Raw genomic sequence first — 13,751 nt, 5'->3', positions numbered from 1 at the left:
AACCCAGCTGGCAGCTTGAAGCTTTGCTCAGTCTGGGACTAGGACTGTCTGACACTCTGCAGTTTTTGACATGGCTGTTTTCAAAAGTTACCAGTGTCTGAAATGCCTGATGGTTTAAGCTGAGATGGAAAAGGCTTGAGCATCATGTTTTCAGGAAAGAGAGTGTTTGAAAACTTGACCTGGGCCACTAAAAGGAAATCTGGTTAAATGCAAGTCTTCTGAGAGAATTTCTGCTTAACTGTTAAACCAGCATCAGTGGGTACAGGTGAATAACTTGGCTTTCCTTTAGGGCTGCTTGCTAAATCCTACTAGGAAACCACTTTACCATTTCTGGAGTGAGAAATGGGGCCTTTAGAACAAAAAAAGGAAGAAGGTCCTTTTCAGGTTGTAACGGGTACTTGAGACACATCAGTTGTGTGATCGTATCTATTGTGATCAATGTGTTCTTTTTTCCGCAGCTGTAGATAGTGACTCGGGCAGAGAAATTGACTGCCAGTTATGTGGTGCCTGGTTTGAAACCAGAAAAGGGCTGTCGAGTCACGCTAGAGCCCACCTGAGACACCTGGGAGTGAGCGATCCAGATGCTAAAGGATCTCCTATTGATGTTTTAAATGATCTCATCAAAAGCGAAGACTTCAAAGGCCGCCCTCCCTCTCTCCTCCATAGCGAGAGAGAAACATTAGGGGAGACTGGGAGCTCTGATGGACCCAGCCCAAAGAGCACAGCTACAGCAGCGCCTGCCACAGGCATGAAACAAGCACACGCACCAAGGCCTTTGGGCAAACAGCCATCTGTACTCTCACCTCACTCCCCTCCACCATCCAAGAAGTTGAAGCCACATGGCCACAGGTTGTCAGCTGCGGCCAGCCTGCAAAGGAAACAGGGTCTTTCTTCCAGTGCGTACTGGGCAGCAGATGCTGAGATGGCTCCACTCAATCTCTGTAGGTTCTATCAGCACTGGCTCCTGTCCCCTCCTCTTCCTCCCCCCCTTCCTAGTCTTGTTTATGTGACATGGAGCTGTACGCTTAGAAATCCAGGCCCCTTGCCATTTCCTGCCACCATGTCCAATAAGCAGCAAAGGGTTGGGGAAGCAAGCATTTTGGCCCACATGCTTTTCTTGCAAAGCTTTTTCTGAAATGTATAATGCAGCTTTCCCAGCTGGCCTGTGCGTGTGCTGAAGTTAACTCTTCCCTGTCCGGGTATTTTCTCCACGGTTATCTCTTGCTCCACATGGATGGCATCTCCCTGTCCCAGATAGGAGAAGGCTATATGGTTGCTCTTCAGTTAAGAGGATCACAAGACAAGTGTGGATTCAATCTGATCTGCTGCAGATGGAAGGGGAATTAATTAAGCAGTTTGAAGGGAAGAGTGTGCAATCTTACATAGCCTGAGCCTTTTGGTGGCCATTGGTTTGAAATTGACTGCTGCATTTTTTACAGCACTCATTGGCTTTGTTTAGTGTCAGCAAAATGCTCAGTACTGATGTGTTTCTCCATGGCATTTAATGTCTTAGCAGTTACAGAGCAAGGAAGAAGATTGCTTCTGCCATTTACAATTTTACCAGGGCTTTAAAGTGGCACTACGACCCATTTCAGAGATGGAGGTGACAACTGCCTCAAGGTGGTGGCATTCCAGCTATTTACCTCCCTCAGTGCAGGGAGAGTAGATGAGACCAGTCAAAGTGTGATCTGCATACTGCTGGCTTTAAAGCTGTTAAATAGCCATGGGCACCCCATATTGAATGGTGTGTTTCACCCCTTTGCACTAGCTGTCCTGCATTACCTAAAGGAGGCTGCATGGCTCAAGCTTACGGTGGCAAATACAGAGCACTTGGTGGTTCTTCCCCTGACACACATTGGGAAATGAGTCTTCTCTGAACTTCCTGACAGGGAGAATTAAGGCATTGAATTCTGGGATGGGAAAAGGTATTCAGCATTTCTCATTGTGGGATTTCCTATTCAGCTGTACAGCAAATGTACTTTCATCCCGACGGGTGGCCCTTCGTTTTGAAGGAGACAGTGGGATCATGGAGAAGAAACTGGCCTTCATGCCCGATTCCTTGCACGCACATGATCATCTTCCTTTGAAAGCTTGATCAGGGTGCGAAGGAAAGCACACAGCTTCTGGTATACCTCCTCGCTAATCTCATGACATAGGACCAGCCATTCTCAGCATTTTTTATAATTTGGCAGCACCTGCTCTTCACTGTCTCCTGTCATGTATCCAGTGTCCCCTGCTCTGACCACATCCTACCCCAGCTTTCATGCTTCACAAGGATTGTTGGTGGTTTATTTATTTTTTTAATTCTTTTCCTTTGGCCAATCTTGTTAAGGTATCAGCTTTGTCTTGTGTGAAATCCTTGTGCTATGTGCCTGCTTCATACTGCCTTATAAGGGAATAACCTAATTGGTGTCCACGTCACATCCTGCTCCCTGCCCAATCCCTTTTTCAGCCTCTGTAATGGCCTGTCTCTCCTCTCCTCTTTCTCCTCAGCCTCTGGAGCAGAACCTGTGCGGGATATCAGGTGTGAGTTCTGCGGTGAATATTTTGAGAACCGGAAAGGGCTCTCCAGCCATGCCAGGTCGCACCTCCGCCAGATGGGTGTAACTGAGTGGTATGTGAATGGCTCTCCCATCGACACCCTCCGAGAAATCCTAAAAAGGCGAGCTCAGCCTCGGACCAGTACCTCCAACTCCCCAGCACAGGGTCAGAAATCACTTGCTCTGTCTGTTCTTGGAGGCTCCCTGGAGTCACGCGGTCCAGGGGAGAGCCATGTGCCTCCCATGCCTAAGAAGGCACAGCAGCCAGGGAGCCCTTTGGGGCACTCTCCTACCTCTTCTCCCCCAACTGCTAGAAAAATCTTCCCTGGGCTTTCTTCTCCCTCTTTGCACAAGAAACTGAAACAAGATCAGCTGCGTATGGAAATCAAGCGGGAAATGATGTCTGGGGGACTTCATAATGATTCACATCTATCTGATAGAGCTTGGTCACCACGAGAGGAGATGTCCCCACTCAATCTCTGTAAGTGTTAGCAACAGGGGCTGTATGCATAAGCCTTTGGTGATGGGCAAAAATGCATGTTGGAATGGGTGTGAAAGTGAAGAATTGGGAATTAGGGCTACATGATATTGTTTTCTCAGTAAACAGGGTGCTGCTGCCTAGTAATCAAGATCTCAGGTAGCATCAGCTTTATGCTCATGCATTCCTGCACTGGAGATTCTGAGGTCTTGTGACCATGTATGGATTCCTTGTAAGATTCCTATTAGCGATTGGTGCCTTAGTACAGTGAGAAACTTTCTGTGTTTCCTGATTGGCAAAATAAATGCAAATATTCAGATACTCCTGTCTCCAAATGTGCAGTCACTCTAGACCTAACAGAGTGTTGAGAAGCATGTTAGCTTCAGGCATGGAACCTGTTCAGCCTTTAAATTAATGGATGGCTTCTCAGATATAAGTGAGATAAGTAGTTCGTTTTGTGTGTGTGTTTTGAAAAGCACTGCAGAAATAAATAAGAAGGTTGTGAGAGGTGCATGACTGGTTGCTAATTGCCTTTGAGTGTAAAGCATTCTCTGTGCATGTTGATTTGTCTTTTGCAGCCTCTCGTGCTGACCCCGTGCGGGATATTCGGTGTGAGTTTTGTGGTGAGTTTTTTGAGAACCGGAAGGGGCTCTCCAGCCATGCCAGATCTCACTTGCGCCAGATGGGAGTAACTGAGTGGTCGGTCAATGGTTCCCCCATCGACACGCTACGAGAAATCATAAAGAAAAAGAACAAGCCGTGCTTGATAAAGAAAGAGCCAAACACAATGAGCATTGAGCTTCCACAGCCCATGGGGGAGGATGGAGCTGATCCTAAATCCCCTGGGAAAATGCTGCAGCCCATGGCCTTGTCCCCGCTGGGCGGGAGGACTGGGAAACCACACCTTGGTCGGGAGGTTAGTCTGTCGCCACTCAAGTCACCAGAGGGCTTCTTGGCACCACTCTCCACTAAGCGCCCGCTGCCAGATGAGCGGCTGAGCGGCCACAGTGAAGTGAAGCAGAAAACCTACATCCAGACGGAATTGCCATTCAAAGCCAAGCATGTGCATGACAAGCCCACTCATACATGTAAGTGCAACCCCAGAATGGGGGAAGGGATAAGGTTGGGATCCTGATAAACATTGGTATTCTATTTCTGGGCCTTCACTTATGAAATTGAGTTGCTTTCAGGCTTGTTGGGGTGGGAGGGTAGATGCAACAGTGTACATATGGACCTCATATAAAAGGTATTCCACTACAGCCTTTAGAAAAACATTTTGATGCGAGGCAGTGTCCTGATAGGTATGGTTTTTTTTAACATGTAGTGGGCTTAGAGTTAGCCAACAACACTGGTATAGTACATTGTCTCTTCTCCTTCCCTGGTATCGGCTAGCCTTTATGCATCCTCTGGCTGGTAGAGAGTTATTTCATTATCTTTAGGGATTCAAACATTGGGCAAATCAGTAAATGGTGTAAACTTTCATGTCTTCAGCCATATGGCCAAAGTGAGCAAAGGTATGCATCTTGCCTATTTATGGGCAAAGGATTCTGGGGTTTGGTTTACTTGACTTGTGGGCTACAGGTGATGGCAGTGCTTAGAAGTTTTAAAGTGGGCTTTTCAGGCTGTTGGTATCGATCCCTGAGGATCCTTTATGGGAAAATAAGAGTAGTGCCATGGAGCAAATAAGTCCTGGTGCTCCACACTTGAACTGTTACTGCTTAAGTCCTTTACTGAAGGTTTTGCTCAGTCTAGCTCCCTGCCATTTCTGCTCCCAGCCACCGAAGCCTGCTGTGAACTGTGTGGCCTCTACTTTGAGAACCGCAAGGCGCTGGCCAGCCATGCTCGTGCGCACCTCAGGCAGTTTGGAGTGACTGAATGGTGTGTGAACGGCTCCCCAATCGAGACTTTGAGTGAGTGGATCAAGCATCGTCCCCAGAAAGCCGGAGCCTATCGCAGCTACATCCAGGGTGGGCGGCCCTTCACCAAAAAGTTCCGCAATGCATCTCACGTGCGCGACAACGATGCTTCTGGGAAGAGGGCTCCCCTGAGCCTGCAGGCAGGCAGCCCTCCACTGGCGAACAGAAGCCTCGGTGGGGAGATAGTGCCCAGTGAGCCTAGCAAAGCTGTGGATGGTGGCAGTGGCAGTGGCGGCAATGGCAGTGATCGACCTGCAGTCACGTCACCTCTGTCGCTGGTAAAGATGGAGGAGCATCAGCAGCATAACATAAACAGTGAGTCATTTCTCCCAGATTTTCAACACAGGGCCCATCTGGGTACAAGGCTTTCTGGCCAGTTGGGAGGCCTTCTTGAGGAGGCTGCTGTATCTTCCTGGGAGGTAGGAGTGGTGGCAGTGAATGTTCAGGCACCAATCTAATTTCTCAGTGCTCCCAAATTATTCATTGGCCCCAATTCTTTGGGTAGCTTCAGCTAAGGGCCTCAGAGAAATTCCTCAACAGACTGGCATGTAAAGTTCTTAGTCATGGGGAGACGTTTAGCATGACAATGCTATTTGTGTAGCTTCCCCACTCTCCCGCATGACGTCTATACTTTCTCCTGCCCCACCTTTCCTTTTTTCATAAAAATGTTTTCACAAAGTTCCTTTCTCATTCCAAATATATCACAGCCAATGCTTTTTGCTATATCCCAGCATCCTTTCCGAAACAAATTTCCCCCCCTGTTCACTAGAGTTTGAACGGAGGCAGGCCAAGCCCGTTGAGGCTCCTCCACCTCGAGAAGAGGAGATGGCTGATCTGCAGCAGAAGGTTGAAGAGGTCCGCCAGCCACCTCCCAGAGTGAGACCTGTGCCCTCCTTGGTTCCTAGGCCACCACAGACCTCCTTGGTGAAGTTTGTGGGCAACATCTACACGCTGAAGTGCAGGTTTGTGCCATTGTTCCATTTTGCTAATCCCCTTTTCTGCAGTGAAATTTGAATGGCTTTATAGTGTGGGCAGTTTGCTCTTAAACCTATTATAGGCAACAATCTTCTTGTACCAGGCCTCTTGGAGGCAGGGCAAGAGATGGGCAGGCAACCACAATTCCCACACACCCCTTCCCCACATTCTACTTTTAGAGGGTTTCCCTATGCACTTTGAGATGAGCAAATCTTCAGCTTGGTTCAAGTAGACTTTTGTGTTCTCTTTGTGCAGGTTCTGCGAAGTGGAGTTCCAGGGGCCCCTCTCCATCCAAGAGGAGTGGGTGCGGCACCTCCAGCGCCACATCTTGGAGACTAACTTCTCCAAGGCCGATGCTTTGCGAAGTGGGACCGATGTGCCTGCGGCACCACCTGTAGCCGAGGCCCAGTAGCAAAGCTCTTAGGAAGCACCAGCATTCCAGGGTTTCTCTCTTACCTTTCCAAATGAACAAGATTAATGGTTATCAGAATGGGGGTGAAAGCAGTATTTGACATCCCCCTCCCCCCCCTGCTCCACAGCTTTGCCCGCCTGTAGACTTAACTTGGATTTTGGGTGGGGCGGAGAGTTCGCGGGAACAGTCCCAGAGTTTGAGCACTAAATTAACGATGCTGTTTTTAATGGAGATGCTCCTTTTTGATGGAAATGGTATTCCAAACTGGAGCTCGCTTTTATCTGCACAAAAGTAAAATGGAAATTTCCTTGTCCTTTCAGTGAATGCAGGTTTCTCCAAAGACACACACTTGTTACAGGGAGGAAACATGGACTTGCTCTGTTGCAGTTCAGGCTGTGAGAGATGTGATGGTGAGAATTGTGAATATGAGGTTCTAGTGAAAGTTGTGAACATGAGGATTTGTTTGAGGTCAGACACAAGCAAGTTGGGAGGGTAGACCCAGAGCACTTTGTTCTGTGGGGAAAGCTGTTAATTCTGTATGTGACTCTAGAGTTAATGTATGTTTGACTCCTTAGGTGACAAGTCTTTAGTTTCTGTAGACGTTGGATCCTGTTGTGCATGTTCACGTTCCCTAACTCTGTGATGGAGGGCCTCAGTCCCACCTGCATTGAAGGGGAAATCATGGACTCTTTGACCCATATACATTTCCCTTTTCCATAACTTCCCAATGTCACCTGGTTATCCCCATCTGTTTCATGTGGGACCCTGTAGGGAATTCAGCTCTGCCACGTTATGGCAATGAGATTTTGGCAAAAGAATATGGATTTTTCCTGTCTTTAGCCTTGGGCTGAAGAAAGGGTAATGAGGTCCCATAGATAACCTCTGCCTGAAATCAGGGATGACATGTCCTTCTGGAGAAGCAAGTCCTTTCCAAGGGTACCTGAAGAGTTTGGACTTCTTGCGGGTGGAGGGCCTCTATGTTTCTCCTTTTTAGCAAGAACTTGGTGCAGTTCCCAAACCAGCAACAGTAGGTCCTACTGGAATTTCTGCTTTCCTGTTATTTCTCACTGTTGCTGTCCTCGTCTCTCTTCATAGAACCTCAACTTTTTAAACTCTAGTTTTGTGTAGAAATAACAAGCATTCATTTTTATTTGGATCCCAGGCTGAGCAGAGTCTGGAGGCAAATTACCTTTTAACTTTTTCAATGGGCATATTCTGGTTATTACTGTACCTAGGAATATGTATATTAGATTAAACCTGTTCTGGAAACAAAAGGAGAATCCTGAGTGTGTGCTTTTCTGGTTGTATACTTACGTGGAAGGTGGAGAATGTGTTGTGGTTCCTATAGAGAGGTGTCCCAAGAGCTGCCAGTGGATGTGGAAGCTGTTTCCTGGAGAAACCTTAGGCTCTATCACTCCAGGATAAACTGAAACTAGCAGACTCACTGTCTTGGTAAGGTGTACTTTAAAAGTGTATTGGTGTATAAGCTTTTTTTAAAAAGTGCTTTAATTTTCCCTATGTTGAATGTATTTCCCACATCTCACCTCGTCTCTGGCAATACAGTCTGAGACCCAACCCATACAGGACTTACGTAGAATAGATACTGAAATCCTTGTATCAAAGTGTGTCATCACTGTTGCGGGCGCCTATTCTGCCATGTACAACTTCTTCCTCTGTTTCTGATTTTTAAAACAATTTCTTTTTATATGCTTTGGTCTCCCATAGCAGGCTGAGCAGCAGTCATGTTCAGAAACCAAAGCCACAACTCTAAGCATTTTTTATTCAGCTTACAGAAGAATGTCCCAGCACAAGACAGTGTAACAGCATCACCATATGTCGCACTGGGTTCCTCTTAGACCAAAGCAGGGGTTTAAACCTTGATTTCAGTCCAGGCATTCAGTATAAAGGTATGTGGAAATCTTGCAGCACAGAATGATGCATTGGTGAGCAAATTCCTCACCATATATAACTGGGCCAGTTTCCAGAGCAGGGACTAGTATGACAATACAGTTCCAAACATTACATAACTCCCTGTGCTAACAGCTGCCTTCCCAAAACCGTGTGGGGAGGGTGCTATTACACCTGTCACTACGTTAAATTAAGGGGTAGCAATAGCACCATAGCTTTCCAACCAGCTTCATTCTGACTGTCCTGAAAAATGGAAGGAGAAGTGAGTAGCACAGTGTGTCTTGCATGCAAGCATCCCTATTGCTTTCTTTTAATCAAAGGCCACGAAGGATGCATGCATGGTTGATTCTGCCTTGTTTCCATTCCCTCTCCCATCTGAGATGTGTTCTTCCTTAGCATCATATCTGATTGAAAAGTATTCCATAAGAGTGGTAGCAGGAAAATGCTGCTTGGCAGCTACCATGTGCCAAATACTATCCATGTTCCCCCTGTCTATTAACTTACCAGGAAAGCATTACACCTCTGCTTTTCATTGTACAGTGGCTTTCACTTCTAAGTGCATTAAAGGCAACTGAAAGCCTCTAGCTTAAATAATTGGCTGCTTGGTTCAAATAAATATTTATAATCCATCTCTCCCTTAACCCCTTAGGATTGTAGGACAGAGTGCTGCAGTGACCTTAGTCACCCCAACAGACAGATTTGCCTCTAAGGCAGTCTAGTGACAGCGTCCATTAGCCATCTTGTCTCCTGACCAGGCTGCGTAGTACACCTGTCTCCTCTACCTGATCTGATCTCTACCTTCACCTCCTGATCTGAGATACCATCCCTCCTGCATACAACTCCTGATCCTAAACATTGTGAAATTTATTCAGAGTTCCCTCTATGATTGGACCCTTTGTGTGTTAAGTTCATGTCTCATCTCAAGTCACTTAGCCTTCCTTCAAGTTCTTCATTGTCATTCACTTCCCAACTCTGAGCCTTACCTTCAGCACTGTAGCCTCAGGCCTCCCTGTTCCTCAGATTCCTTGTATCTTGGGACTTCTGCTACCACCTGTCCCAAAGAGAGGTTCCACTCTCCTCCAAACTGACAACATTCCTCACAGAAGTAGCAATGCAAAATGTTTGGTTCCTTGAACAACTGGAATTGTATGCCGCCACATTAACCCAACCAATTAATGCCAGAGGTTTCACTGCCTAAAGCACAGTTTGGTTAAACAGTTGCAGTTTTTTAAATTTACTGATAGCTCCCCCAGTAAATTGGTTAGCAAACTGTGAGGGGAAAAGTGATACTTTTAATAATTTGCTTAGAACTGCAGGCAGCAAGCACCATTTTATAAGAAGCATTCTCCCTTATGACCAGAAAGAATGCTTCTTTTAAGATGCTTGATATCATGTATGTGTGCATCATCTTTAAAACAAAGCATGCCTTTTGCTTCAGGGATATTGTTTTTACAGATATGCAAATTTTCATTAATTGATTTAATCAAGTAAAACTTGTATAGCCAATTAGTTTACATTTATTTAATTGGGTTGCATTTGCAACTTTGGAATCTTTCAAATTGATTCCTCCCTTTTGCCAGTACTCTTGATATTCTTTTTTTGGAGTTGAGCCAACTACGTGTTCCTTTGAAATGGCCTGCCTCACTAATAAAGTTTGATGTTCCAGTAGGCAAAGATCTTATTCGTGTTAGAGGGTGGGGTTTTTTGGTAATTATTATACAAGCTGCCCTTTATTATGTTTGTTCCAAGAGGCATTGCGTTCAACCTTTTATCAAATTATCTGTAGATGGGAATAAAACTCTTGAATGCCTTATCTTAAAGGGGCAAAGCCCATGAATTATTCAGATTTAAATAGTTGAGAAGGGAGATCACAGGGAAATATGGAATTTTCTGTGAGACAGTTCAGGGCCACATTTTTTTCTGAAAAGGCTTAGTCTGCGCTACTTACAGGTGTGGGGGCAGAGAAGTTACAGCATTATGTTTGTTTAGCCAGGGAGCATTATGCTCATTCTGTCCCTGCAATCAGATATTGATATAGCCTGTTTCAGACCATTTCCAATGGGTCTTTAATAACAATTTCACCCTCAATTGCACTGTAAAATGTTGGACATGAGGTTTCCATTTTCTCCAGTCTTCAAACAAAGGAACAGACATAGGAAACTGACTTAGACTGAGACCATTAGCTCAGTAGTGTTGTCTACCAGGAGAAACTTGGAACCTTTTGCAGGCAAAGCAGATGCTCTACCACAAGCTAACATTGTGATACGAATGTTGCATTTTTTCTCATCTTGTTAAATGAAGTAAAAACAAGGGTGTTAACTGAGGTAGAGTAGTAGTTCATGCTGCATTGTGGCATGGTAGGAGACAATGTTAATATCACACTCTAGCAACTTACATGATTAGCTATACTTGGAAATCAGACTCCTTAATGAGTCTGTGACAAGGTCTTGGTTTTTTGCTAAGGCTTGTACTTTATCAGAAATCTGAGAATATCCCTTCCCATTTGTCCTGATGGAGATAAAGATCTTCAGTGAGCCCTTAGCTTAAGCCCTCTTCAGCACTAAATGACCCACATACTCAAGAGGCTCTGCTCTTCTTTGTGTGCAGGAAGTTTCATCAAGGATGCCAGACTCCTGGAACAGTAGAGTACTTCACCTGGGAGAAAAATTCCTTGTAGGCTGAAGCTAGAGGCTCGTAGACACAATACTGTACAAATTTCTGCTGTAATCTACATTAATAGAATAAAAGATGAACATAAACCAAGGGACAAGGAATGACTTGCTTGGTCTACTCCACTGGAGTCAGGCCATTATGGCATTTGCAGCAGCTCTGAGACCCTGCAGGAGAAAGATGAAACAAAAACATGTTCATACTAATGGAGCCATGAGGCAGGTGATCTTGCAACAGCTTAAACATAGGCCAATTTGTTTTTAAAGCTTTAGGGATTACTATTTTCTTCAGCACACCAAGGGCAATATAAGGGTTGAGTGAATGAAATAGTTTCAGACAATTTAAGGCTATGCATAAATTTGTTAGTTCACTGTTGATACTTGGCTGTACAGAAGAGGATGAAGTTGGGTTTTGTAGAAAAGAGTTGAAATTGGCACAGCCTACTAAAATACAAGGTAAAGGTGCTAGCATGCATGATTAGAATTGTGTTCCAGCAGTGGTGCCAATCTAGTAATGTAAAACAATTATCAGAGTCTAGGCTGAAAGGATTAAGGTCAGGAAATCTGCCCTTAGAGAAAGCCACCAGTAGACTGATAATGTAAGTAAAGCAGGATTTTGTTTAGAAACAAAATGCCAGTATCTGAGAGATTGCTTCCTACTATGGCTCAAGCCTAGAGCATACTCAGAAGTTTAGGATCATAAGCAGGGCATCCAACAGCTCAAATCATGGCATGCCAACTAATGGATTCTTGGAAAGTCATGCTCTAGGATGTGTTACTTACCCAGGGCTGCTTAGTAGTGCCTACAAAAGTGTCTTTGCTATGAGTATTATCATCATGTGGTAGATGTTTTATTCTTCCCCTCAGCATTATTCTGTATGTGCAAGCTGGTACAAATGAGACACTGGTAAAATCTATCTATTCAATTTGTCCTTTTTTAATAACAAGTGACTGTAAGCAGAATAACTATTTTTGCCTGTGGCAACATTCATAAATCAAATTGCGCCATCAAGCAGTTATCCACTTGTAGTTTAATCTTTTGTCAGTTCCTCAATTCTGACCTTCTGGTGTCCAATTTTTGAGTTTATGAAGGAAACCTAGTACTGTAACTATATTTTGAATGTCTAATCCAAGAAGCTGAGATGGTTCCAGTACTAGCTATGAAGCACCAAGCATTTTCAAATATGGTGGCAAAAAGGAAAGCCCATAGCTAAGCCCATAGCATTTTAGCTTTAGATGTTTATTAGCAATTGGAAATCCAGCTGTTATGCAAATATTACTTTTAATTATCAAATATTTATGGGTTAAAATCATAGAGTTAGAGGAGACCATCTCTCTGTTCTTCATATTTCTCTGAAAATTAAAAGGCAGACACTTTGCCAAGGGCTTATGTTCAAGATAAAGTACAGTCCTGATTGACTAAGTGTTGGTTCTAATTCAGAATAATCAGACATGGTGTAATATATATAGCTATACATTATCAAAGGTGATAAGTGTTCAAAACACTTGGTTTCAATAATGTAATCTTGCAAGATAGGCTGATATTCATATATTACAGCTGTAGCTCTGAGGTGAAGCAAGAGCCAAGGAGTGAATTCATGGCTGAGGTGAGAAACAACTGATATTGCAGCTTGCCGCTCACAGCTTCAGGCAACTCGCTTTCCATTTGAATCCTGTTCAAACTAGAATCTCTCTTCAAATGCTTTCTCTTCTAGAAAAGAATACTGCATTGCAGGAACCATAACTTAAAAGTGTAATGGGATGGTGGCAAGAGGACTTTTACCTAACCTCTGATACCATCCTTCATGGAAGAAACTGGCCATGCATTGTCTATATTCAAGGTGTTTGTTATTCTGAACCTCATCAGTGAAGAAGCACCAGCTTCCACGCTGGTTTGCATAGCTTTGGGCATTGGTTTGCATAGCTCTGTTTTTACCACCTTTTCAGCAACTTTAGCCCTGCCTTCACATCCCCTGTTAGTGTATGTCAGTTAGGTCCAGTTTGATACGATGCAGGTGGTTGCACTGGCTCCACCAGTTGCATTGGCGGGCTGGAATTATTATTTTGTGTGGGGGTGAGAGGGAAATATGACCTGATCTTTCTTTCTATTTAGAAGAAACCGTTTATGTGCTCGATCGCACACTGATGTTTTTCATTGAGAGGAGCACAATTGCTACATCAAACTTTACATTTGGGGAAGCAGGCTACACCATGGTGTTGTGCCCCTCTTTGCTCTGTCCCCCTCATAAGGGATACGCCGCCATAGCGGTGCAGGCAACTGACACTCGAGCTGTCCTGCCCCCTCGGTATTTAAATTCCGATGCCGCAGCTTGAAGACGTGGGGAGGGGAGACTATCCATAACAAGGCGCTGTAAAATGGTAGTCGTTGTGCCTCCTGAGCTTCCGTAGCCCGTCATATTCGGAAGAAGTTGAATTCCTTCCAGTTTATCTCGTTGATTATTTCCCCGCCCTCAGTCCACCCCCATCCCCCGCGAGAAAGAGACGAACTAAGCTTCTCTCTTTCTGACCAATAAGAGCAGCTGGTTGGTCCCGCCTCCTGAAAGGTGCGCAACAAGAGAAAGCGGACGCGCTGCATACTTGGGGACAATGAGTACAAATTAGTGCCCGCCGTTGCGCCGCTCCTCATGAGTGATAACCGCTTAGACCCAATGACCTCTTGGAAATCTCTAGCCGGTGCTGTTATTCGCTGACGGAACATGATTGGCATCCGCAATTGCCTTATAGGTTAACCGAAGTGGTTCTGATCGATGCCTCCCGCCTCTAATAAAATACGAGGGCTCCAGGCCTCTGCTCCCAATAGCGTGCGAGGGGGGCGGGACTACCCGCCGTAAC

At 45.0% G+C, this 13,751-nt stretch overlaps 1 protein-coding gene and 1 long non-coding RNA gene across 20 annotated transcripts in view; one reads left to right on the top strand and one right to left on the bottom strand.

The window, feature by feature from the left end:
• The window catches only part of WIZ (WIZ zinc finger), a 59,039-nt gene extending 51,444 nt beyond the window's left edge, over positions 1-7,595 (top strand). For 13 of the 18 annotated variants that reach the window (XM_083597653.1, XM_083597649.1, XM_083597646.1 and 10 more), the window contains 6 exons: positions 459-941; positions 2,494-3,021; positions 3,597-4,106; positions 4,794-5,249; positions 5,704-5,896; positions 6,165-7,595. In XM_083597653.1, coding sequence (XP_083453779.1) covers positions 459-941; positions 2,494-3,021; positions 3,597-4,106; positions 4,794-5,249; positions 5,704-5,896; positions 6,165-6,321 — 2,327 coding nt within the window. In that variant the 3' untranslated portion in view covers positions 6,322-7,595. Of the gene's footprint in view, positions 1-458; positions 942-2,493; positions 3,022-3,596; positions 4,107-4,765; positions 5,250-5,703; positions 5,897-6,164 lie in introns of all 18 variants that reach the window. The other 5 variants (XM_083597647.1, XM_083597643.1, XM_083597642.1 and 2 more) reach the window with 2 other exon arrangements.
• A 2,676-nt stretch (positions 7,596-10,271) lies between these two features.
• Positions 10,272-13,590, bottom strand: LOC310755278. 2 transcript variants are annotated; one of them, XR_014544268.1, is made up of 3 exons: positions 12,991-13,590; positions 11,682-11,785; positions 10,272-11,066 (listed from the first exon to the last, which is right to left on the bottom strand). It is a non-coding gene; the product is annotated as an uncharacterized lncRNA (long non-coding RNA). The 2 variants fall into 2 exon arrangements; XR_014544267.1 differs by having other exon boundaries at positions 10,272-11,785.
• Between the last annotated feature and the right edge of the window lie 161 nt (positions 13,591-13,751).

This window comes from Podarcis filfolensis, assembly GCF_964270895.1.
Source record: "Podarcis filfolensis genome assembly, chromosome: 2".
NCBI lineage: Eukaryota > Metazoa > Chordata > Lepidosauria > Squamata > Lacertidae > Podarcis > Podarcis filfolensis.
The sequence above is the reverse complement of the archived record's forward strand: the minus strand, read 5'-3'. Positions and strand labels throughout refer to the sequence as shown.